The sequence below is a fragment of the Anopheles arabiensis genome, chromosome 2, assembly GCF_016920715.1.
Source record: "Anopheles arabiensis isolate DONGOLA chromosome 2, AaraD3, whole genome shotgun sequence".
Classification (NCBI taxonomy): domain Eukaryota; kingdom Metazoa; phylum Arthropoda; class Insecta; order Diptera; family Culicidae; genus Anopheles; species Anopheles arabiensis.
This window is the reverse complement of record NC_053517.1, coordinates 56690935-56716122: the sequence shown is the minus strand read 5'-3', so window position 1 is coordinate 56716122 and position 25188 is coordinate 56690935. Positions and strand designations below refer to the sequence as shown.

Sequence of the window (25188 nt, the reverse complement as noted above, 5' to 3'; positions counted from 1 at the left end):
GCTGAATCATTGTAGAATTCGTAGATTTTTCATCTTCATGTTGTTTCAAATCCAAAACATGACAATCTCTGAATCGTTTGTAGATTGTTGCAAAATTGTTTTCGCTTGCTCATCCCTGACAGTAGAAGCAAGAAATAATCACACACACACTCAAGTACGCTTGCGTACACATCGAAAAAGAAGGCGTGTTACTGTTTTCGCCACCAATGTTGGCGAGAAAAGAAAATCCCAGTGTTTTGTTCTCTTTCTATTTCCTGTTCCTGAGAAAAATGTTAACTTTGCCAGCCAACCACATTTTACCAACGCAAACGCCTTAGTTTCAAAATGGTCAGTTAGCTGTTACACATCGTTCGCTTACGACACATCGAATACGTAAAACTGCCTTGGACTAGATTGCGGAATTTTATGTCCATTGAAGTTGTTTTAGAAAAGCTAGTGACGGTTTTGACATGCTAATACGTTTCGACAAACAAACCAAAAAAGTGGACAAGGTGAAAATGCTGGTGTTATTAAAAAAAGCGTTTTGATAATTTCTGTAAACCAATTTATGCAAGAAATCAAAGTATTTTTTGAAACTTGGTTTTCATTTGTGGAAATGTGTTAATTTATTGAGTGGTAAAATCGCACTTATCATAAAGCGGTATTCGGCATCCCGTCCTGTATATAGTGTTTGTTGTGTGTTTTTTTTAATGTATCGTTTAAACTGGTGCTTGATTTATGCAAATATTTAGTATCGTTCATTCCGGAAACATCCTTGTATGTTGGTGATACCGTTTTTATGTTGATTAAATCGTTTGTGTACTTATCTAAATGGTGTTGTGCTATCTGTGGTGACATCAATGCGTGGAAAGTACAGGAAAATATGCGATACTCGAGTGTTATTGTAAGCGATACTACCCCAAGTATTTCAAACCGACAAGCTCTCGTAATATGATCTTTGCCGCTGCCACGTGTACCAGTCGTTATAAGTCGTTGCTTCGTTTTTTTTTATGTCTTCTCTAAAGTTCTTTTGACGGAATGATAAGTAAAATAAGAGGAAATGAATGCAACGTTTTTTGCAGCAATCGTCAAACATATCAGAGTGTTGTGCTATAAATTTTAACGTGAACATACTGTAAGCATTGCCGCTATCGATTACATCCCGATACAAAGGTATTGTTCGAAATAAAAAGGTGAAAATCGTGTTCCACCATGTTGAAAATAACCCCATTGATATGTATGACGTGACAATGGTGCGATAATATAATTAAATGAGTTTCTGGTGAAGAATAGAGCAATGTTCTAGAAAGTTGTTCATCTTTTGTTCTTGTTTTTGATACAACAATTTAGTTATGTGTTTCATGATGATCATTACACCACATTACAAAGTGATCAATGGTCATCTAACCATTTGATTGCGTTTTGAATGAAAAAAAGTTACAATCAACTTGATAGGAATATAATTCTCTCAAATTGAAGAAAACAATTCATAAATTGTTGGACAAAGCTATTCGTTCGGTAAATTCAAATAGTACAATAGCTTGTACACTTGTTACGACTTGGATCAGTTTCATATCACCCTGGCAATGCAAGAGGTTTGCAATTCTCTCGAACACATGGGTGCGCAAATTAAATCTGAATCTCCGGCGATCGGTTCGCTTCATGTCGGAACAGCAGTCGTGGTTGGAAGTGAAACAGATATAACCAATGCTCAGCAAGTTTCACTTAACACAAACCAGCAGCAGCAAACCATCATCGCAGGTAGCACTCAATTAATCGGCCGAAAACAAGTGATCTGTGATAAAACAACACGAGTTGCCACCCAGTTATCCGTTATAACTTCCGTAGAACCCCTCGGCGCTCAAGCTGCTACGCAGCAGCAGCCACATCAGCAGCAACGTATCGCGGACACATCTTATTGGATGCAAAACGAAAGTGGTTTTATCAACTCACAACCCTCAATGGCTGAATTTTTGACACATATCGATAGCGAGAGTCCCAAACTTGTTACGCAAGGAATTCCAATTGGACCCAGTGATAACATGGAGTCCGTACCAGAGTATCCCTGGATGAAGGAAAAAAAAACAGCACGCAAAGCGACTGCACAAGGTATGTAAATCTGTCATGTTTTGTACACCATTTAATTCAAGACTGTAATGTGTGACCTAGCAACGGAAAAGATTCCATGCCCCCCTTATATTCATTTGTTTCGTTCATTTCATTGCTATGGTTACAACCCTTACATTCCTTGCATGTCTTCTACAACTATTAATGACAACGATAAGTAGCATCACTAGTTGTATCGCAACTAAATCATCAAAATGAATATGCAATCAGCAGTTCCTTCTGTATATACCTCTTCAGTGGTTCGTGACGCAAATAGACGTGATCCGCAAAATAGTATTATGATGTACTGATGTACGCAAAATACAATGATTAAGAGTTTGTTTGTTTTCACAAAAAAATACAATCGTTATTTTTGACAAAATAAGTCGTATAAATTATATCAAAACTGTTTCAGACAAAGACAACAAAAAATAATCTACCCCTACGCATCTCTCAACTACGCAAAAACAAAAGCAATGTAGTCCGTGGTGCGAGAAAAATGTTGAAGAACTCTGTTTGAAAATATAACAATACTTGCTATGTAATACCTTCATACATAAAATGAAATGAATGAAATGTATTGAAAAAAAAGTATATAATAATTACATACAATATATATATATATATATATATATATATATATATATATATATATATATATATATATATATATATATATATATATATATATATATATATATATATATATATATATATATGATATAAGTTGTAATATTTGAATATGAATATTATTATTATTTTGAGCGACTTTAAGGGGCCCTTCTCATGAAACGACGTACTCAATACAATTTACTTACTCAATATATCGAGAGGGCTTATGAGGTCCGTCGATCATTTAATAAATATACAAATATACAAATATACAAATAAATATTCAATTTATATCTGCCTAAAATCACTAATGAGTTTGGCTGTGTATAACTTGTATGTGTATTTATAATAGGATAGTCAGCCCCTCCAGGTGGCCTCGTGATGCAGTCGTTAAATCAGTTTAAAGTTAACAACATGCCCGTCGTGGGTTCAAGCCTAGAATGCACCGTCCTCCTGTAACAAGGACTAACTACCCTTTTGTATGGTACTGAATAAGTCTCGAAAGCCTGTATAGTTCGGCATGTCCGCGTAGGACGTTACGCCAAATAGAAGAAGTCTGTCCCACGCATGAGGGATCGGTACATACGGAGATTGAATATTGATAATTTCCCAAGGACTGGCTATCTTGCTAGAAATTCAAACAATATGATATATTTTTCGTAAAATCCGCTAATAACTTATAATTTTCATTTAAATATAATCTTTTTAAATACAAACGACATGTTGCTCGCAATTAAGCTTTCCAAAGATTAGTTACATGATATTAAAATTAACCATGTAAGTAACGATTGTGATGTAATTGCACAGCTGATTTGGTTATAAGAATGCTTTAGACCTTTAGCGATGAAATCATTAATTCAAAATGTGTTAAAATCATCGCTCATAAAATAATCCTCATTTTCAAATTTTGTTTACTCCTAGGTATTATAAATATTTAAAAAAAATATTGGTAACGTTAACATATGATATGATCTTTAAAAATTACCTTGACAATATACCATCTCAACACCTACCGAAACATCTCACAACTCTGCTACTGTTTTCACATTACATCATTGATTAGTTTTTACATATTCTCCATTAACACGTCCATCCCGGTGGCAGGCTCCAGGGCCTGCCAGTGAACTTTCCCGTATGCTGGTGGCAGGCCATGGGGCCTGCTATTGGTCTTTTGCTAGGGTCAAACAAAATTGCGAATAACTGTACTCTTCTCGCATGCAGCAGCAGCAGGGGGCAAGTAAAATAATAGTGTTCTAAGAATGATTGCAGTTGATAAAAACCTCATTCCATACACAACAGTATTGATGAACAGAGAGGGTTGAAATTATAGCGAAAACTCATTTTTCTACATGGTTCAAAATCCACTGCTTGCGTTCTAGATGCCGGCGGAACGGAAAGTTGATGAAAATCAGCTCCGGGCTGAACGTGTTAAAATAGTCTCATCTACCATCCTTTTCACTGCCGTATCCATTGACATTGATGCGTGTCTATGCTTTGTACAAATATAAATTGATTAAGATACTACTGCAGCCCTTGTATTGGTGAACCAAAATGTTGAACATACCAATGAGCCATGTAGCGTCCAATTCGGAGACAATATTTTATTCGACGTGTAATAGTTTCAATGGGCACAGTTTACATGCCATTATGCACCTTCTCTCGTTATACTCGAGCTAATTCTGTGTATCTTACTTCCCTTCGTATTCTATCCAAAGGATAACATCATAAGAGTGAAGGCGTGAGTGAAGTGGTTATATTGTGGATGATTTACTGCTAACTACCCTCACGGCTTGTAATCCATATTACAGAAGACTTCCGGAACTGTTGGAGCTGCGCTAGCTGTGCACAACACAGCATGCATGACAATCCCCCGTCGTTAATTTACGCACCAGGAGGTAACACTACAGCCCAGAGAGAATAAACGTATAAACCCCTTATGCTCCAAACTTAACTGCATAATTATTCTATAAGTTGGTTCAACTAAAATAACTCCACTTTGTTGACGCTGATACTTGATCCAGAAGGCATATTTTTATAAAATGTTGAAATGTCAAATCGTGGGTCTACGTCGATTTAAATAATTAAATAAAAACAATGATAATAACATAATATTATACTGAAAGGAAAAAAAATAACTAAAACAAGGAAATCGTCTTTTTTACGAAATACATAATTATTCTTAATGTCCTATATATATATATATGTGTCGAAAAATACGTTGTATTTTTAAGAATGAGCACTTATAGCACTAGTAGAGCACTACTGTAGAAGTTTTAGATTAAAAACATTGGTAGAAGCACTTCAAATAAAGAAAAGCCGGAATTTGAAATATTTTTAAGTCATAAGACAAATTTTAATTAGGGTAACTGTACCAGTATTCGGCAGTGTACCTGTTTTCGGCAGGGTAACTAAAAACTTGTAATTACGCAGAAACATGTTAAAAATTGTCTTAACACTTATTTTTTAAATAGAGATATGCTCATTTGTTATTCATATACGAAGTTTCACATCATTTCCGTGCATATTTTTCAAAATATCAAACAAAATGTGCAGAGTTCAATATGTTTCGGCAGATTTGCTGTTAGCCAATAGTTCGGCAGTTTTCATTATTAAGAGAACCAGAGCACTTAAACCATGAAAGTTTGGTTTTTATGAACGATTCTTTGGTTTCAGAATTTATACTAGCCCGCTTGGAATTTTAAGATCACTAAAAACAACTAATTATTCACTTTAAATGCTGCCGAAAATTGATACACGGTAAATGTTGATTTTTGACAGATCAATGCTGTTGGCTCCTGCCAAAACTTGAAACAAAAATACACTTTTGATTTCGTTGAATATACATTTCAAACTTCATCAGAAAACTGCAATGCGTATGTCGACACATAAAACGACATTTCTTGTATCAAATATCACCAATTTCACTATAAATAATCAAATAACTTGAGAGAAAAATAATAATTTGTGAGCCGGTGGGAGCCCTACACTATAGCCGTCAGGCAGTCTCATTTTTCCAAAGCCTACTTTGATTGTAACTCAAATCAAAGTGACTGTAAAAATTGCGAGCAAAATGCCCAAAATGGGCAACATAAAATTAATAATTTAAGTACTTTTCAACACTAATTTTAGGAAAGTGAGAGTGTAAAATTGTTTTAAACATTTTTGTCTACCTATTGGCATTGATTAAAATATTTACCGACCCGTATTCGCGTTGCCGAAAATAGGAGCACAGCCTGCCGAAAATAGGAACAAAATCAGTGTTTACATTTTCATGAATATCGCATTAGAATAGAAAATGCATTTGAAACGGCAAATAAAAGATAGCACAACATAATACGATAGTTTATCGTCCATAATAATGTCACATTCAAGAAAAATAATAAAGATTGTAAGTGTACGAGCTGTTTAAGTGAAACTGCTGCACTAACCTGCCCAATACTGGTACATTTACTCTAGTTTTTTTTTTAATTTTAAACATATTTATAAATCTTTTCTTATAAGACCATGTCACTAAAATGATCCCCACCTAGTCCGTGCATCATTCCAGCAGCAACAATTCGGTTTATTAAATGTAAATAGCTAAAGTCAAACTGATCTGTAGTGTTAAATTTGTTCATTACCTATAGTAATGGTTCATTGAGGCTGTATAATCGCCTCTGGCTTTTTCTAATATTTGGTTGTGGGGCATCAAAGTTCAATCAAATCAACAAATTGGAAGTGTCAATCTTTTACACCAAAATCATACCTATGCACATTGTGCACATTGCACTATTATACGTCTATGGTCAAGAGACACCATGACAAAAAATGTCTTAAGCTAGCCACGCTATCGCACTGACTAAATCCTATTATTGCAATTAATGAATTAATTGGTAATAAAAATATAACCAAAACTCACAAATTTGCCGGAATTTTGTCGTTCATCATGTTGTTTAACTGTTTGCTTACGTATAATCTGAGACCATAATGTTTTACCAGTTGGTTCAGTTTTTACATTTGTTGATCTACTTTGTAGACCAATTTGCTCTACTTTTTTAGATATTAACTACAAACTCCATCGAGTCGGCTATTTTAATTACAAACTAAAATCTCCCGTAAATTTCCAAACGGTATTCTTTAATATCTCACAATTCCAGTTGTTTATGTTTTAATTGTTGTCTTCCTCACAATTGCCCCGATGGCTTTGACCCCATCACTCATTTGAAAATATTATCTATTCCACCATTGTATCTGCCTACAACCACGCGTCTCCATTCAACGCGAAATGTGTATGGAAGAATCCAAGAAGAACTGTAACATAAAATCATCATCGAGTATAGCGGCCTAACAGATAACGCGAGTTTCCTGTAACACCAATGACACATGTTACCAACAGTTCTTTCAACGGGGCCAACGCTTCGGTACGATCACTCTACACATCGCAACCTGCACATCAACGTCAATGCCTGACACACGCATCACTATGCAACGGATTCTACCAATTTTTTTCAATCGCTCATATGGACAGAAGAAAAACCTCAGCAAAAAAGAACTAGAATAGCTAGGCACGCTTTTTATGCGTTGTATTTGGCATTAGTATGATTAATGATCATGTTCTTTTAAAAATATAACATCTTTACGGACTGTGTTTACGTTCTTGTATTACCTTACCTGCGTAGGTTTATCACACATAGTAAGAGCAACGAATCATTGCAGTTCTTACCACTGCTAGGCCAGTCCCGTGGTACAGCCGACTCTCATACTTAACAACATGTTCGTCATGGGTTCTAGTCCCGTAAGGACAATACCTCCCATACGAAGGACCGAAGGATTATCCTGTTATGAGTCATCAATAAATCACTGATATCTAAGACCATTTTTCGTAAATTCAAGTCTTTGCTGACAACAGTTATTGTGCCAAGTAAGAAGAATAATAAGTTCCTATCACTACAATGAAAATTTACTAAAGATGTATGCTGAGTTTCATGTGAGTGTTAAGGTGTAGGTGCAAATTCGAATGAAAAACAATGTTTTTCAACCCAAGTATGCAAAGTCTAACAAGTTTTTCTAAATATATGACTTTTTGAACGAAAGCTGCACAAAATCGTAAATGTTTTCTTCGTCACAACAAAATTTATACAATAAAACATTTTTCATATGGCGTTGTGCTGCATTGTTCGTTTTGCATATAAATATCAAACCCATTTCCCGTTTTATTGTTGCATACTTACACACAACTGCATAACTGAAGGATATACAAAGGGTAACATTATAAAATCGAATAAGAGCAACATTCGAATATTCTACATCTACTACCGTGCATATGCGTTTAGTGAAAGCTAGATAATGTCTAACGGGACTTCACAAATTTTTGTTTCAATTATCTCTCGCTTAAAGCAGCTCCATATTATTCATAACCGCTGTTTTCTATCATGTCAATTTCTTCGTGTAAAGTAGAATGATAACATCCAACTCAAACAGAACCTATCGCCAAAGGTATTTCCATCCACAACATTAATAAACTTTTGAATTCTTACGCACGATGCATGCAGCATGCCAAGCCCAATCCTACAAGGCGTTTGCATTCAGCAAACATAAACAGCCGTTCGGTAAAAAAAGATCAAAAGGTACCTTAAGAAACAAGAATGACAGGCCAAAAGAAAAAAACCACTATGGTAGAAATACACTCGTATGACAAATGAAGTAAAATAACAGGTTACACAAAGAAAGATGATTTCTAAACCACATACGTGATACAAAAAACTTAGTTATGAGTCGACTTCAATTCGTATAGCAATGAATTATTTTCCTTTTACTTGCTCTCTCGCAAATGGTTTGTGGCGTTTTGTTGCCCTTCTGCCTCTCTGCGCTATCAACTTTAACAGACGGATCAAAGTCAATTTTAGCGAGTTCAATTGCATCTGCCATCGTTGAACAGTCTGGGCTAACCGCAGAAACCTGTTTCCGACTGCTAATTTTTCATTGCTATACTTTATAATCTACTTCATCTACCCGGTAACAGTGTCCACTTCATCTAGCGAAATGATTTCAGCTGCCTGTTTTGTAAAAACTGTGTACACACAGCACATTCCATAACTATGCATGGACTACCGTATTTTGTTTATGAAGTTGTTAGCTAAACCTGAATGCATACTACTGTGAATACAGCAATCATTAATTGAAAGATACTTTATATTTATTATGGTTTAGAATTTCCTGCAGAATCAAATAAAATTGTTATTCTTATTATTATGATTATAATTATTATTATTATTTAAGTTACAATAAAATGCAACGTTTAGTCATTTACTATAAACAACAACATAGAATAATTAATTCAAAGTACTTGAATAGTTGCAACAGATATAAAATACACTTTTTCCAATAAAATTTAAACAATCATGAAACTCTCATCAAATCTAAACCATTAGAATCGCATGTTAATTTTTCTGGCTTTGTGACTGTGTAATACACGGATCTTGAGCAATTTAAAATTTCAATTCGTTTGTACAATTGTTGAAGCACACTAGTGCAACATTTAAGTTCAACCCACACTCCTGCTCAACTCCTATCATACATTCTCAGATTCTTTATCGTAACCACAGATCAACAACATCAACTGCGGTCCTAGCGGTGAGACTCACTCTATCAATGCTTCCGAAGCTGCAGAAGTGCCACTTCTTGTGGTTGACATTGTAATTTTATGACTACTATAAATTATATTGTCGTCATCATCGCTTTACTCGCTCGGTTTAGCATTTTTTTAAAGTCTTACTTTAGCCAGCATCGGTGTATGCGGTTTTCGCTGGTTTTGCCCAGGCCAGACTACGTTTCCCCTAATCGTTACCGCTTTTCTTGTAGATTTATTTCACCACACGACGCTCGCACAAGAGCGAAAGAGCAAAGGGCAGGCACACACCCTTGCACAACATTGCTTGTGTCATAGAAAAACTCCCAGTCTACCATTGCTACAAAAAATGTGAGTGTTTATCAAATAAATACACATGAATAACAAGAGTACACACCTCGAAGCAGGAAATTCCTTCAAGAACTACCACTCCCTTTTTGGAACGGACATTCTCCAGGAGCTGTGTTGGAGGATTGAATAAACGCGAAAAACAGCAGGAAGTTGTGTATTTTGTACTAGGGAGTGGAGAAGAAAAATGGACCATGATGTGCTAATCTGCTTAAAAATATTATGTTATCATTCCACATACAATCCACCCTTCGCAGATATCCAGCGATTGCTGAAAGACCGTCGCTTTACCCTGTCGTATTAAATAGAGGGTGGTTCAGAGGTCTACCGTGTGAAGTCGACAGGTCAAGCAATCATTTGTCTCCGAGAGTGGACCGTTTTCTCTGGGGATCAATAAAATCACCGCTGCTAAACGGTTTGAAATTTGATAAGGCTCAGTTTTATTAAGGGATAATCGTCTCACTGTACCCTGTCACGACAAACGATATTTTTACTCTGGAACGGGAATTGTAACAAAACACTTATAAACATGCCTTACCCACCCAGCATCACAAAGGGCGCCAACGCCTCCTAGACATTCACAAGAGGCGCCGTCATCACTACAAAACCATGCCCTCGGTATACATTCGAACCTTAACATCGTATACCTATGTACGGTGTACCCGAAACGAAATAGAACCGAAATCTTTTGAATGAGTTTGATTAACGATCTAACATGATTCTTGCTCTGTTGTTGCTTTCTTCGCACTTGCTTCTTAACAGTACGCTAAACGAAGATGAGCATGAAAGCAAAAATGTATCACTCACTTCGCCACCCTGCTTTAGGGCACCGTACGTTGTGCTCAACAGAGAATTTGATGATACTGATGAATTGCAGAACAATTTCTCTTGTAAAGAACCGTAGACACCTAAATTACTCGCAACCCATGGTCTCTAGCACTTGTTGGAGAAGTTCATCCTATTGCAAAAGGAATGAACGCGTTGGCAAGAAAAACGGCCTTGGTTAAAGCATTAGTTGTGGGTTGCTTTGATTGTAACCGCTGGAACCGTAGCATGTTCCACAAGAACAAAATGTTTTACGAACCTACAACTAACAGCTCAACATCATCGCCGCCAAACCGGGTCGCAAACTAAATCGACTCCAAGTGCGGCAGCACAGCATAGGCGTGAAAATTAAAATTTACATCGGTTGATTATAGCCTCTATTAGAGCTAGCTTAAGTCATAAAACCGCGCATGATTGCCATAACAAAAATTAGACACCCAATAAAGGGAACAGAGCATAATCAATTATACACAAGAGCTCCGTTTCTTCAACGCTTATGACTATAGCAGTACCTTTAATAAAAAATATTCACTTACAATCCTAAATTCCGTCGCCATATGTTGATGAGCAGATGGTTTCTTTGGGCTTAAAACACCCTTTCAAATACACTTGAGGGCTTACAGAGTGAATGTTATTTTTGAAATTAGTTTTAGAATGTTCACAACTCACTCATAGTGACATAATAATGTAGCTCGTTTTAAGTATTTTTAACTATGCAGTTTTTTAAATTGTAATTAAAAAATATTAAAACTATTGTTTTCAATGAATTGAGACTTCTTTTTCATATTTTATTTGTGTTTATGGTTCATTAGTTGATTGGTCATGATTGAATTTTTCATAATTAATTTACGAATTAATAACTCTAGAGGAATAAAAAGAAAGATTCTGCAAACTAACAGACTCTCAGCCAAGTATTTTAATACTATTCACGTTTGCAGATATAATAAAAGTATGACCCTTTTCAACTATTCTCATTACTTGCTAAAATGAGATAAAAACGCCACACAGAAAACATACTGTCTTCGGGTAAAAATAACTCATTTGTAGTCTTAGTATTTTGGCTGGATTATATATGCTTTATTACTGTTTTTAATCAAGATTTTTAAATTTCTAATGCTTTTCAATTCTTTTTTTGTACTGAAAACATTCTTAGGTGCTACCAATAACGTGACTTATCATGTGTTAGGAACCGTTCAGGACTTATCCTGTGTTAGGAACCGTTCAGGACCTACATGAGTTAAACTCGTAAGCTTTTAATATAGCTTTACATGAAATGATATTTTAAAACCACAGTCCTCAACTGAAAATAATGTAATTTTTTACAAAAAAATTATCACAAAACGCCAGTACATTAACTCCTTACACTTTCGATCATATCTGCATTAGTAAGCTAAAATGTGCGTAGGCCACAAATTCTCATTGTCTGTATGCTTTCGGTTTAGTTTTCGCTAATTTTTATTTTGTTTGAACCATTACCGTGATAATCATCAATCCTAAGAAGTCCCACAACAAAAATGTTGGCTAACATTAATATCACTGTTTAATGAACTATACTGCATACCACATATAACATATTTCATCACAACCATTCCCTGCTATCTCAGCACAAAGATTTTGTTAAGTGGGTGTCCACGTTGTTACAGCTTTTCCTCCCTCTATGGTGAATGAAGTGAATCCCCTCTATCTTAAAATGTCTGCGCAGTGGGTACGGGAGTGAAGCCTCTACTGGGATGCTATAAGAGCCTAAACCTACAGAATCATTCAAGGTCTTTTTACCTAAATTTATCCCACGCTTGCCTCCTTCTGGGCCTTTCTACAAGGGCCGCTCAACTGACAAAACAAATCATTACTTTGTTTAAAAATTCACGTCATTTCCAAACTAAACTAAACATTTAAAAAAAAAACAGCAGACAAAAAATACTGTTGTAAAGCATACATGTGTTAAGGTTGGTCTAGAATATTTTTGTGTGTATTTTGATTATCGATGTCCACTTTAATAACACACTCCGCATGTCATCTTGGATGTTTGATCTCCTGTGGTTTATTTGATTGCCAACGTTGTTCACGGTCTAGACCAGGGATCTCCAAACTATGGCCCACGGGCCGCATGCGGCTCAATTGCCTTTTATACGGTCCACGATGAGTTTTTAAAGACTAAAACAAAAAGTTTATTATTTTGATTATTTTAATCAAAATTTCAATGTTTAAGATTAAAATAGAACTTCAATAATATAAATCTGTACAATTTTGATACATCCAGTTGGTATTTTTTTCATTAGAAGATTATATAAACTTTCGTCCATTAGCTAAAGGTATGTCAAAATTGCCTCCAACAACGAAATTTGTTAAGCAATACGGCCCGCGAAGTGAAAAGTTTGGAGACCCCTCGTCTGTATTAAAATCTAGACTGGCGCGAACGGCAGATTTTTTTTTAATTTTCATTGCAGTACCTTTTTTATTATGACAAATGATGGCATAACGTTAAAATGTATACACAATTTTTTATAGGATTCAATATAATATTGAATATTGAATGTAAATCAATAAAACTCTGCTCAAAAATATTCGGTTCGCGAAGGGAATTCGAGAAACAAAAAAACTTACTATCGTATGAGATTGCTTCCTGTAGGAGAATGTATTTTCGATGGTATTTTTAAATTGCTTTCAAGATCTATTCATACCAATAATTGCGAAGAAATACTGGTTTTTAAACCTACCTCAAAAATAATATTATTGCACTATTATAAAAACTCAAAATTCAATTGATGCACACTTTATATCCAATTATCGTACACTTTCCAATACATTTAAATAGACTAACAAGATCCCAGAAATGGATATTTTACTATTGAATAGTGTTTAGCATAATACAAAACGCTGTTACATTACACGTTTGGCCTAGGTTCAAGCTAGAATCCCGCAAAATATGTTTGATTGCACGATGAAAAAAGGAGGTGTTAGGCTGGACAATAATTAGGATCGAAACACTCTTCATGCACAACATATTTTCTTCAACTATTTCTTCAAGTTTTTATAGGCTTATTCAAGTTATAAGGTATTTTGAATATCAAGCCCACCTCATTTTACCACTGTGTTCTGTGAAATGTAATAGTACTTATTTTGCATATTAAAGATATTAAAAGCAGTCTTGTAATTGATTTCGCAATCGTTTAAATTTATTCATCTCATTCATGGGGGTATAACATCCAGAAAACCGCATATTTACGGTAGCTCACTAACATTTTCCTAGCTCTGCAGATAGCCAGAAATGACACCAACACCATTCGTAGCGTCCTTCAAGCTATAACTAGACACGAAAAAATATCCTCCCGATGATGCTCACCCTACCAAACAGATTGTAAAAAACAACAGCAACAGAAATTAAACGTCTTTTAAAAATAGGAGAAAATCTTTTCCGAGTCACTTTTTCTACTTCTGTGAATTTTGCTTCTCCGCCTTCAGGCCATAGCAGCAAAAAGGATGGGTTCTTTTTACTAGGCGATAACCCACGAAAAGCATACTTTTTGTTTTAGATTTATATGCATTTACTGCCCTTTAAACTTTACTTCTCACTCCTCAACATTCTTATAATGTTCCAATTCAACAGCATTTGTGTTTTTTTTGTTTACGCAAAAAACATCTTGCACAGATAGCGATTTAAACTGAAATCCCACTCTATTTCTAATTACCACTTCCCTGAGCATTGCTTTGCTTTATGGTTTTTACTTTAAATTATATTTATCTTTATTCCTGTACTTTTTTGTACTTAAAAAATCTTGTCGTTTGTCGATACAGAAAATGTCTTGTTTTGACATTCAGTAAAGTCGTCCAATCGTACGCTAGTAAATTCTTCTTGCTGGCACCTTTTTTCTCGTTCCACCTATACTTCTAAACATGATAAATTGCTTGTGTTTGACCTCCAGGAATCAATGTCTTTGCTGTTATCGCGAGAAAACGCATGGAAATTGCTATACATGAAGGTTCAATGCTTTTATGATATTTGATCCCTTGATGACAAATCTCGGTGACCAAATGTTTTTTGCACTGTACATTCATTCATTCTGATCCTACTCTTCAAACAAAGCACTCTAGCGTCTATAACCAAGCTCTTGTTAGCAGTATACCATGTTCCTCACAATTTCCTATATGCACAGGTGCTGGAAAATCCTCTATGTCGAACCGACGGCGCCCTATCCTATCTGCAAGCAAAAACTTCCACACTGATTTTCAAGCACAGTCCCAAATTGTGTAGCTGAAGCATGCACGTTTACGCATATCACAGTGCTGAACTCACATACAAAACACAGTGAGAACAAGAGAAGGACCAATTGTTTACAATTGACATGTGGTGATCAATCAATCATTTTCAAAAAACGATTTCCAACTACCGTTTCATAGCATGCAGTACCACTCTGTCACCTATGGTTGTGTCATTGCCATCACCAGGCGTTGTGTATCGACGTATGTAACTAGACGACGCAAACTGACGTGTCTCCAAGTGACAGTGAGGCTGTTTACCAAAAGTACTCCTTGCGTATAAGCAAGAATCTCCTACCAGAGAAAATTTTACCCTAGAAACACATGCATACATTTTCAGTGGGGCGAAAAAATATTGACAACATATTAGCAAGAAAAATAACTGAACGCGAAAAATATAGAATTACAATTTCATACCGTACCCTGATTTCCCTAAATTATCTATTTTATTCAAGCTTTTCCAAATTTTTCACCGAACTTCTGGTGCTCATTCGTGTTAAATTAATCATGTTTTTATTAATTTCTTTTTTGATAGATCGAAACTGTAAACAAATGTTTTATTCTAAAACATATTACATATTATTACAATGGAGCTACCAATATTTTTCTATTTTCTTATTTGTATTTCAAGCACTTTCGTAAGATTCTAATGTGTTAATTCATGTCCTTAGTATCTCATTTGTACATAAATAACTTAATGGTATATAATAAAAATACAGCTCACATGAAATCCACGAATAAGAGATGGCAGACAGTTTGGAAAAAAAAACATGACTCCGAATCTGATACTCTAGAAAAGCCTCACTCATGCTGAGTTTAGGGATGGATTGCGCTTTACTGGCCCAACTTTTCACCATGTCCAGTTTTTACCATGAATCATCTACTACGATTTGTGTTTGCATCCGTCTGTTTGTTCTACCGAGCCTTGAGAGAACGTTATCGTTGGATCGTGTTCGACCATATTATGACGGTAGATGCGATGATAAAGCAAAAACTTTTAGTAGCTAAAATGAATTTCTCATCGTCCAGAAAGTGTAGCGTTACTACAATATTACTACAACCGCGCGCAGTAACACCTACGTCTCTACATCCAAATAAAGACTATAAATACTTGCTATTCTCCTGAGCAATTGTGGACTTAACAAAATATTTCATCTCATCATCGTACCCATTTCCACAATTATCACACAAAATCATCGATTTTTGTTACTTGTTTACTTTGGTATTATTTGGCTTCAACTATCTATATTTCAGTTTGATTATTTTGTTTTGATACAAAATGAACATGACCAAAATATTTATTTGCTTCAGTATGACGGAGAACTCTTAATCTGACCAATAATAAAGACAAGTAAAGGTTGTGAGGTTACTGATTGTTGTATTCTCGGCGTTTTTAATCCATTTTTAAATGTTTCAACGGAATAGCTTTTATACGACTGTGAGGCTATACGACCGGAAAAGTTCGGGAGAAATTAATATGTTTCGGATTGAATCGAGCTCTTATAAAACATGACTTATTAAAAAAAAATAATTTAGGGTCGTACTGTAACTATACAGATTCTTCAAAAAATAGGTTTTTGTACTGACTAATCAATTTTAAAATCTTTCAAAAATACATATCGCATATTTTACGAAAGTTTCAAAGAAATACTTTTTTAACGATTTTCAAAATGCGCCCCCCATAGCAGGATAGTCAATCCTACGTATGACGACCCGGTATATTTGAGGCTTGAACCCATAACGGGCATGTTGTTAAGTCGCACGCGTTGACGACTGTACCATGAGACCGGCTAGACTGGCTTGTTTGAAAATATAAGTATATAAAAGATGTTAAAACTTAATTTTAAATTGCCATTAGTCATCATCAATTAAATGAATATTCGTTCAACACTGATCCGATTCAACAAGCGCGACACATAAATCTCAACCACATTTTTGCAGAATCGAAGTATTTTCTACTGTTACATACCTAGTTGAGGAATGTAATCCTATCGTGATAGTTTTTTTTCTCTCATCAATACACTTTTTAAAAGTTATCATTTATAATAATATAGATCATTATCAAATAAAACTAGTCATTTATATTTTTAAACGATTTTTAATGCATTAGCTCAGCTATGTCAAACTCATTCCATCAGAGGGCCACAAGTACAGATTTTTAGTGATTCGCCGCAAAGTTGAGAGTAAAAAATATACCTCAATATTTATATAAAATACTGTAAAATCATTATTGTTAAACAAATTGACTTTTTGTACTCCTCGCTTCAAATCTGGAATCGTTTCTTATTTAAAAACTTGCGATGTTAGTTTTTTATTGTGCTCTTTTTTTTAATGTTTAATATGCTTTTAAAGTCACATGCAATCTCTTTTATCCTTATTATTGAAATAGGATATTTTTCATTTGTCGCGTTCTCACACGGCAGTTCTGTTAGAAAATATCGCTCAACCCCACTTTTTCACTGAGGTAGGGGAAATCTAGCTGCCTGTTGCGAGTTTTTTTATAAGCAATCCGGGCTATTCATCGCTGGATGAATAACACAAATATTTGCCTGCAATTTTTTGACAGCTCAAGAGAAAAATTGTAATAAATCGTGTTTAAACATTAGTTTTTGCTAATTTTCAAGTCCCAAATAATCTGGTGGTATATTCATTTCTTTTAACAAAAACCCGTTGTTTATGAATAATTTTGTTAAATTACGATAGTTTTATTCGACGAAGGTTCGTGGTGTGTGATCCCATAAAGGTCGGCAAATCTATTTTTTTTTTGACACATGAAAGGAGATGATTCGCGAAGTGAGGTATGGACTGTGTGAGCTAACCTATTAATTAGCTATGTATTGCAGGACCTCGGCATTTCGTTTATTTTAATCCTTAATCTAAATCCTTTTATCTTAAGCATAGAACGTAGAACGTAGAACGTGAGATGCAAATAAATTCAACTTGGCTACACACGCTTTCGATAAGTCGTACATATTGGATATTAACTGATTTTTATGGTGGGATGATTATGAAAAAATCGAGCCGGTCTCGTAGTACAGTCGTCAACTCGTACGACTTAACAACATGCCCGTCATGGATTCAATCCCCAAATAGATCGCGCCGCCATACGTAGGACTGACTATCCTGCTATGGGGGGGAATCAATTAGTCACTGAAAGCCAAGCCCACAAGAGGGTACAGGCAGGCCTTGACCGACATCGGTTGTTGAGCCAAAGAAGAAGAAGATTATGAAAAAAAACAGAAGTGGCTCCAATCGAATATCAACGATGTAACATACTAAGGTCGGAGCCGTGCAGATCCGTTCGGAGCAATTCGGAGCCGACTGAAGCCTTTACTCGGCAGTAGGCCTTAGTAGGCAGGAGGAATTAAGGTCGGTAGGACTGACCGGAACCATTCTCACTGCAGACTAGCCGCTCCGTGCGACAACCGATGACTCCAACGGTTACGAATGACTCTAGACGGCTCTATAGGCTTCGGACGGCAACGAGCGAAACTGTTGTTTTGACAATCCATCACTAATTGTTGCAAAGTTTCCAAGTGTGCGTATCTTGTTATTTTCATTCCTATTTCGTTTCTAGACAGTTGACGCAACGTTTTCCATTAAGTTCGGTTTTTTCATAAAGAATGTGCAATCGAGTCTGCACAAAATTATGCGAATATTCAGAATTTAATCGAAATTTATAACGAATGAGTTTGCATTCGATTCGATGTTTCTTAAGGGTCTCAGTTGTTCTGTACGTACGTGTAGAATAAGTTTGTTAGATATTATGGGAACATTAATGTTAATTTAGCAAAATATAGTGACGCAATTATTGTTCTTCTCTGAAAAATTTAATACACCTAGACTAATAGTAACAACAGATTTTTGGTTTGCAGTGCTTTCAGCACTTCTCAAAATATTCTCGCGGGCCGCATTCATTATCGAGTTTGACATACCTGCATTAGCTAGTAAAATAATTATTTGAGATGTCTTTACAATTATGGTACGGCCCTAAATTTGCATTTTCATAATAAGCCGTGTAAAAATTGTTTTAAAATTTTAAGAAAAATAAAAAAGAATTAGTATTCTGCATAATTTATATACTCACTGTTCTATGTATCTCCACTGGAATTTTCGCAAATAGCGAAAACTCTTAACTGTCAAATTGATACAACCCGGATGATTATGATTGATCTACTGACAATTTCATTGAATTTTTTAAAAAATTTTAAACCTCATACATATGAGGCTTAAGGACAATCTGAAAGGTTCCCTGATGGAAATAGTTCTTGGTCATCAGGTATAATTGAACTTGGTACTTTTCAATTGGAGTTTGTGAACGAGCTCATCATGCCACACGTTGTCGAACACCTTTTCTACGTCTAACATCACAATTGCAGTGGATATTTAGATCCGTTCGTTCTCTAATATAGCGTTTTTTGGTAACTTATTTGGTGAGTTGTTAATGACCATTTGAGATTTGAAATTTGAGACTCTTTGACAATAGCACGCAGTCTCCAATAAGATCATCATTTTAAACATGTTACCTGAAGAGTTCAGCAGACTGATCGGACGATATCTGGATGGTTGTGTGGGATCCTCACCGAGCTTGAGAATCGGGATCACTTTACCGCATTTCGAGGATTGCGGGAAGGATTGCTCAGACAGATGTTTAAAATGCCATCAAATATAATTACTATTCATTTATTTTACCAGAATACTACACATTGCGAGGGACTACACATTGTGTAGTCCCGCCAACCCGTTAAACATTGCAAGGTTTGTGACTAGTATAAGATTATGAATTCTTAAGGTATTTGAAATAATCTTAATTTTTTATTAATTTTTTTTTTGCGGTGTTTTTCGTCAAAACGATCACTATTTCTAATTTTGAGGATTTTTGTAAAATGAAATCCCGTCAAACATTGCGAGGGTTGCAAGTGGTATCATCTGCTCGAAATCTTAAGTATTTTAAATAATATTAATTTTTATTCATAAATTCATTTCTTTCGGTGTTTTTAGTCGAAAAGACAACTATTTCATAGTTTGTGGATTTTTTCATAATAAAATGTCAAAACCCAGGTGTTTTGTATGCTAAAAATCGCACTGTTTAACCTGGTCTCGAAGTGCTTTAATTATAACTGCTAAAACTAGGGGCGAAAAAACTGCCTAGGCTCGCAAGCTCTTTAATGGAAGGGCTCTGGGACTGTGAACTTGTATGGCGTGCGAACCCTCGCAATCGCTGTCAATTGTATGGATACCAGGGGTTCTTTTTAAAAATAGAAGTATTTGTTATCGAAAAGCTCAAGTTTTTCTTTTTGTTTCTTAAAGAACAAAATGGTATTTTACCTTCATTTCCATACAAAACTGTAAATGAGGCCCTTTCCGTTTTAAGTTGGTAGGCTAAAATTTCAGCTTGTCAGCTGTTTGCATTGTATAGCAGTTTTCGAGCAGCTATCTAAGTGAGTAAAGTATAAAGGTGGGCTTATCCCAAGGTGTGTGAATTTAGAAGGCAGATTTTTATCGCCTCTGTTTCGGAATAAAAAATTTTAAGAGTGTTTTGAGTATTCGTCAAGCCTCCAGAAAGCTTGTTTAAACAAAAGTTTTCATCCATCCTCTCAAAAAGTGATATTCAAATTTGGTTATAAAAAACATGCTATGAGACCACCTGCACTACATACACTTTGATTCTGCATTCATCACCAGATCTCTTTAATGCACCTTGGGATAAATATAAACACCACATTGTTTTGATTTTTCGAGCAGGTACGCGAATTCAATTCTAGCTTTGAGGCTAGAATAATCTAGACTGAAAATTGTATACTAGTTTTATGAGTGGTTTTGTATGGAGTGTTTACATGGTTTCAGCTTCCAACTGTCAAACTCCATACAAGAAACTGAATAGAATCGTGAAGGTCGCCAATGTCTGAAATCGACTGACACATCCTGTACAGTCAGTCCAAAAAGTATTCGTCTAGCTGAATATTTTGAAGAAAAAGGCAAATAATGGCCGCAATACATACGGGGTGATAAAAGTAATGATGAGATTTGATAAAGGAACCGGTAATACACACGTTTTGCTAAAAACAAGCATTTTAATATTGCAATAGCAACAAAAATACATAAAAAACTAAAAAAAAGTCGTTTGATGGGCGCGCAAAAAGTATTCGTCCATCTAGCTTTTTAATTATTTAAGCTGGACAAACACTACGTAGCCGTGAATTAAATGTATTGTTATCAATCTGCTGGTGACTTCATTCTAAATTAATGCATTTCTGTTGTTTCAGTTGCACTTCAGGCGGTCAGACAGGCACTAAAGGCGGGGGATTTAAATGATTGGAGCATGATAGTGAAAATCATATCTTTAACTTATGTGTAACCTATCCTACCCATTTTTGAAGGTAACAAAATGTGTGGGAGGCCTCATTCCTTGATTTGATCAGAGTTTGGCAATTTTTCTGACACTAATTGTGTGACAAACTGCCATGTGAGCAGCCATCCTTGACGGTTAATCTAACGAAAGAAGCGGATTAATGTAAAAAATCAAATATTACCAAGGAATCCGTGAATTTTATGATGGCCAATAAGATAAGGAAAAGAAACGGGTCACATTTGGTTGATGGGTCATGCTGCATTTAATCGTAGCTGGTCATGTAATAGCTTGAATGAGTGAGTTGTTACAAACATGTTTTGTTTGAATAATACCATACACAGAAAGTGGCTAAATCTGTTAAGATGCATCAAATAATTCAAGAATTTTTTTCAAATTAGGCTCTACTAACATATTATAACATGTTTAAATCGCCAAGGTCATACGGCCACCGTCTATTGTAGCGAAGCCAGTCTACTAAGATGCATCATCAAAATTTCGTGTAACGGTGGCTCCATGGTGTCATGATACTAGGGCTCAGTAAGGAAAGGTGAACTAGAAAAATGATTCAAATTTATGGGAAAAGAGATTAGGAAACATATTCTTGCAGTTTTTAGCTACTTTGAGTCCCAGTTCTGAGAAATTTTACTTAAGAACTACCACATGTTTCAAGATCAGTCGAGCTGGAGAACATACAGAGCATAGTCATTTGCCCAAAACACCAAACCAGCTGAAACCAAACTAATGAAAATGATTTAGTAGACTCTAAATATGATATAAGTTGCCAATTTGTCAATGGAACTTGCCCACGTGACCAGGAAATGCAATCTTTCTACCAGAGAATAATTGGAACAAGTCTTGTAGGATGAGTGGGTCAAAATATGCCCTTTTTGAGGTTCAAATGAGTTATGGCGTTGGTCAAGTTGTCGATAATAGTCATAAATGCAATAAGACATTTTTTAGGATTTTTTTTTTATTCCATCACCTTTGTTGTCTAACGCATATTACGCCAAAAACCTGATAGATGAATACTTTTTACGCGACATTCAGACGCCTTTTTTAGTGTTTTAAATATTTTAGTGCAATAACACACTATTTTAATGCTTATGTTTAGCAGTAGTTGTGTATTGATAGTCCCTTTATCACACCTCATTACTTTTAACACCCCATGCCTATTGCGACCATAATTCGCCTTTTTCTGCAAAATATTCAGCTAGACGAATACTTTTTGGACTGACTGTAGGTGGTTTCGGACCATTTTTATTATTTATTTTTTAAGACATCACACAGGGTATTTGGTTCCCAAATATTCAATTTCTGTAAAAAGTAATATTTCGATAATTAAACAAAATCACTCTATCAACAGAAATTCCAAACGCAATCTCAGGTACCTTTTGGCATATTGTTTTGGAAACGTACCAGATTGAGTACCAGGTGAACTGTGATCAGATGTCAGCACAAACGCGTGTTACTTTTGATAGGTTGTTGCTGTTCATAATCAATATCAGCCCAAAAATTTTAATGATCAAAATAACACCAATATCAACATAAAATTTTCTGTAATGGATGTAATGGAACTGTAATGGATAAACACACCTAGTTGGTCATTGTCAGTAGTTGCCATTTTTATCCGATTCATTATATTCAATTTTTGTAAAAATGTTTTGCCATTTGTCATTATTTTCTATTGTCCTATTCTTGTAAAATTTAATATCATATAAAAACTAAATTGCGGCCGGTGCTACTATTTTAATTAAAATTTTGGCCCGTGTGACCGCATTTGCCCTTCTTGAATGTAAAACGTGCATTTGAGACAACTAGTTGAAATGTCCTGAATACAGGGCTCGCAACAGAAATCCGAATATACTAGCTCAAGTATGCACAGAAAAGTGTATACATTACCAGGTATGATCCAGTATCCTTAACCGGTTAGAAAGTCAAACCGGACATATATTCTATCCTGTTCGTTTCCTCGTATTTCTCAAAATATTTCACTTTTGGCTCTGTTGCGGTTTTATTCTAAATTTTTATATGCAGTTCATTTGCGGTTTGGGTCCACAGTAAACACATGTTGATCGGCACGCTTCCTCTTTTTCATTCTTATATTCAAGCTTATCTCAATCCACAATCTTCACATTATCACGTCAATCCACATGCTGCCACTAAATACTAATTCATAATTTCTATTGTCTTTATCAGTTTGAAAATCACTGCTTTTCTAGCACGCATTACAAGGTTTTCGTTTTCGTCCGTTGGTTACATGGATGAATCGCTATGGCGTGACTACGTGACTGAGAGTGCAAGAATACCAACAGGACCAAAGATACAAAAATAATCCAAGTTATCCAAACATAACAACAACTCACGAACCAAAATCGTCTCACTATAGAGTGAAAAAGTAACGCTCTATAGTGAGACGATCGAAAATGATAACCTTTTTGTAAAACTACAGTCAGAATTCGCTTTTTAGTTGGCATGCTATTAAGTTGAACCAAAGTTGTACCAGGTGGTCTCAAAGACTGTTTTTTATGACAAAATTTGAACGTCACTTTTGAATGGGTGAAAACTTTTCCCCAAACAAGCTTTCTAGCGACTAGCCGAATACACAAACAATGGGGGCCTTCACGATTCTAGTTAGTTTTTTGTATGGAGTTTGACAGTTGGAGGCTGAAATCATGAAAACAATCCATACAAAACCACTCATAAAAATAGTATGCAATTTTCAGTCTAGATTATTCTGGCAGAACGGGTGAAAACTTTTTCTCAAACAAGCTTTCTGGAGGCTTGACGAATACTCAAAACACTCTTAAAATCTTCATTCAGAAGCAGAAGCGATAAAAATCAGCCTTCTAAATTCATACACCTTGGGATAAGCCCACCTGTATATTATACTCAATTAGATAGCTGCTCGAAAACTACCATACAATGCAAACAGCTGACAGGCTGAAATGTTAGCCTTCGAACTTAAAACGGAAAGGGCCCCAATCTTGGAATCTTCGTTATTTGCACTGAAATCTGCGTTCCTATGGAAATTCATTTCACCCATTCTGCCAAATGAGCTTTTTTTGTTTCCGAAATTAGTTGTCAATTTGTATGAGATGAGACCACCTGGTCTTCATACACTTTGATGGAAACCCTGGGTTTTGAAAAATTCCCAAATATCTCATGCCCTGCTGAGAAAAAAATCAGAATTGCCAGACATATGAAAAACCAAACCTTTTTATGTTTGATTTTCGTAAACAGAATTTACTCATATTGTTTAAGTGTTCCTGTTTATTTATTCCAAGTCTTCTACAATAGGTTACACAGTGCCTGGTCCGGTTATGTATCTATTTAGTATTTTAGTACCAAATATTTGTACAGTTTTATTCATATCATGAGATAACCTGTTATCTTGAACTCAGATTCTATCAAAAACGTATCCTTATTTCCATTTTCCTGACCATTTTGTTGGCCAGGTATGATCGTTTCTGTGGTTCGTAATTCCGGTTACACTTTTTGGTTTATTTCCAGTTCTTGTTACTGGTACAAGGTTTTATGAAACATATCTACTTTCATGTACCCCCATACTCTCCCTTTAAAATCTGAAACATTTTGCTTTCTTTATTCCGTTTAAATTGCCTACTCTGGCAGATGCATGTTTCACCTTTAGTGATTAACTCGATGACCAGAAATACCGATTTATCTCTATTCTGATATGCCAACCGATTGACAGGTTTTCTCATAATACTGACCAAAAAGTCGTAAAATCATTTCCCTAATGATTTAATGCAGTAAACTTCATATGAAATATGGAAATCACTAGTGACCAGAACCAGAAGCTCAACACTGACAACCAAGGCCCATGTCTGTACTTCATGATATGCGATGAAATTGGACTTACTGGTAATACACATTGAAATTACTACCGAAAACTACTGATAAAATTTTTCTCTTATGTTTCAATTCTTGATAAAAAAAATTGGAACATAACCGGATTTATAATAAGGATAGTTTTTGTGCTCTTCATAGATCATTACTGTCACTCTAACAATTAGACAAAAAAACTAATATTTTCATTGCACTGCTAAAAACCGAGTAAATATTCAAAAATACAAAGAGACGA

General features: G+C 35.3%; 1 protein-coding gene across 1 annotated transcript in view; it reads left to right on the top strand.

Moving 5' to 3' along the window:
- Nucleotides 1–337: 337 nt before the first annotated feature.
- Nucleotides 338–25188, top strand: part of LOC120897053 (homeotic protein proboscipedia-like) — a 34468-nt gene continuing 9617 nt past the window's right edge. Inside the window, exon 1 of the mRNA XM_040301661.1 lies at nucleotides 338–2088. Coding sequence (XP_040157595.1) covers nucleotides 1566–2088 — 523 coding nt within the window. The 5' untranslated portion in view covers nucleotides 338–1565. The remainder of the gene's footprint in view (nucleotides 2089–25188) is intronic.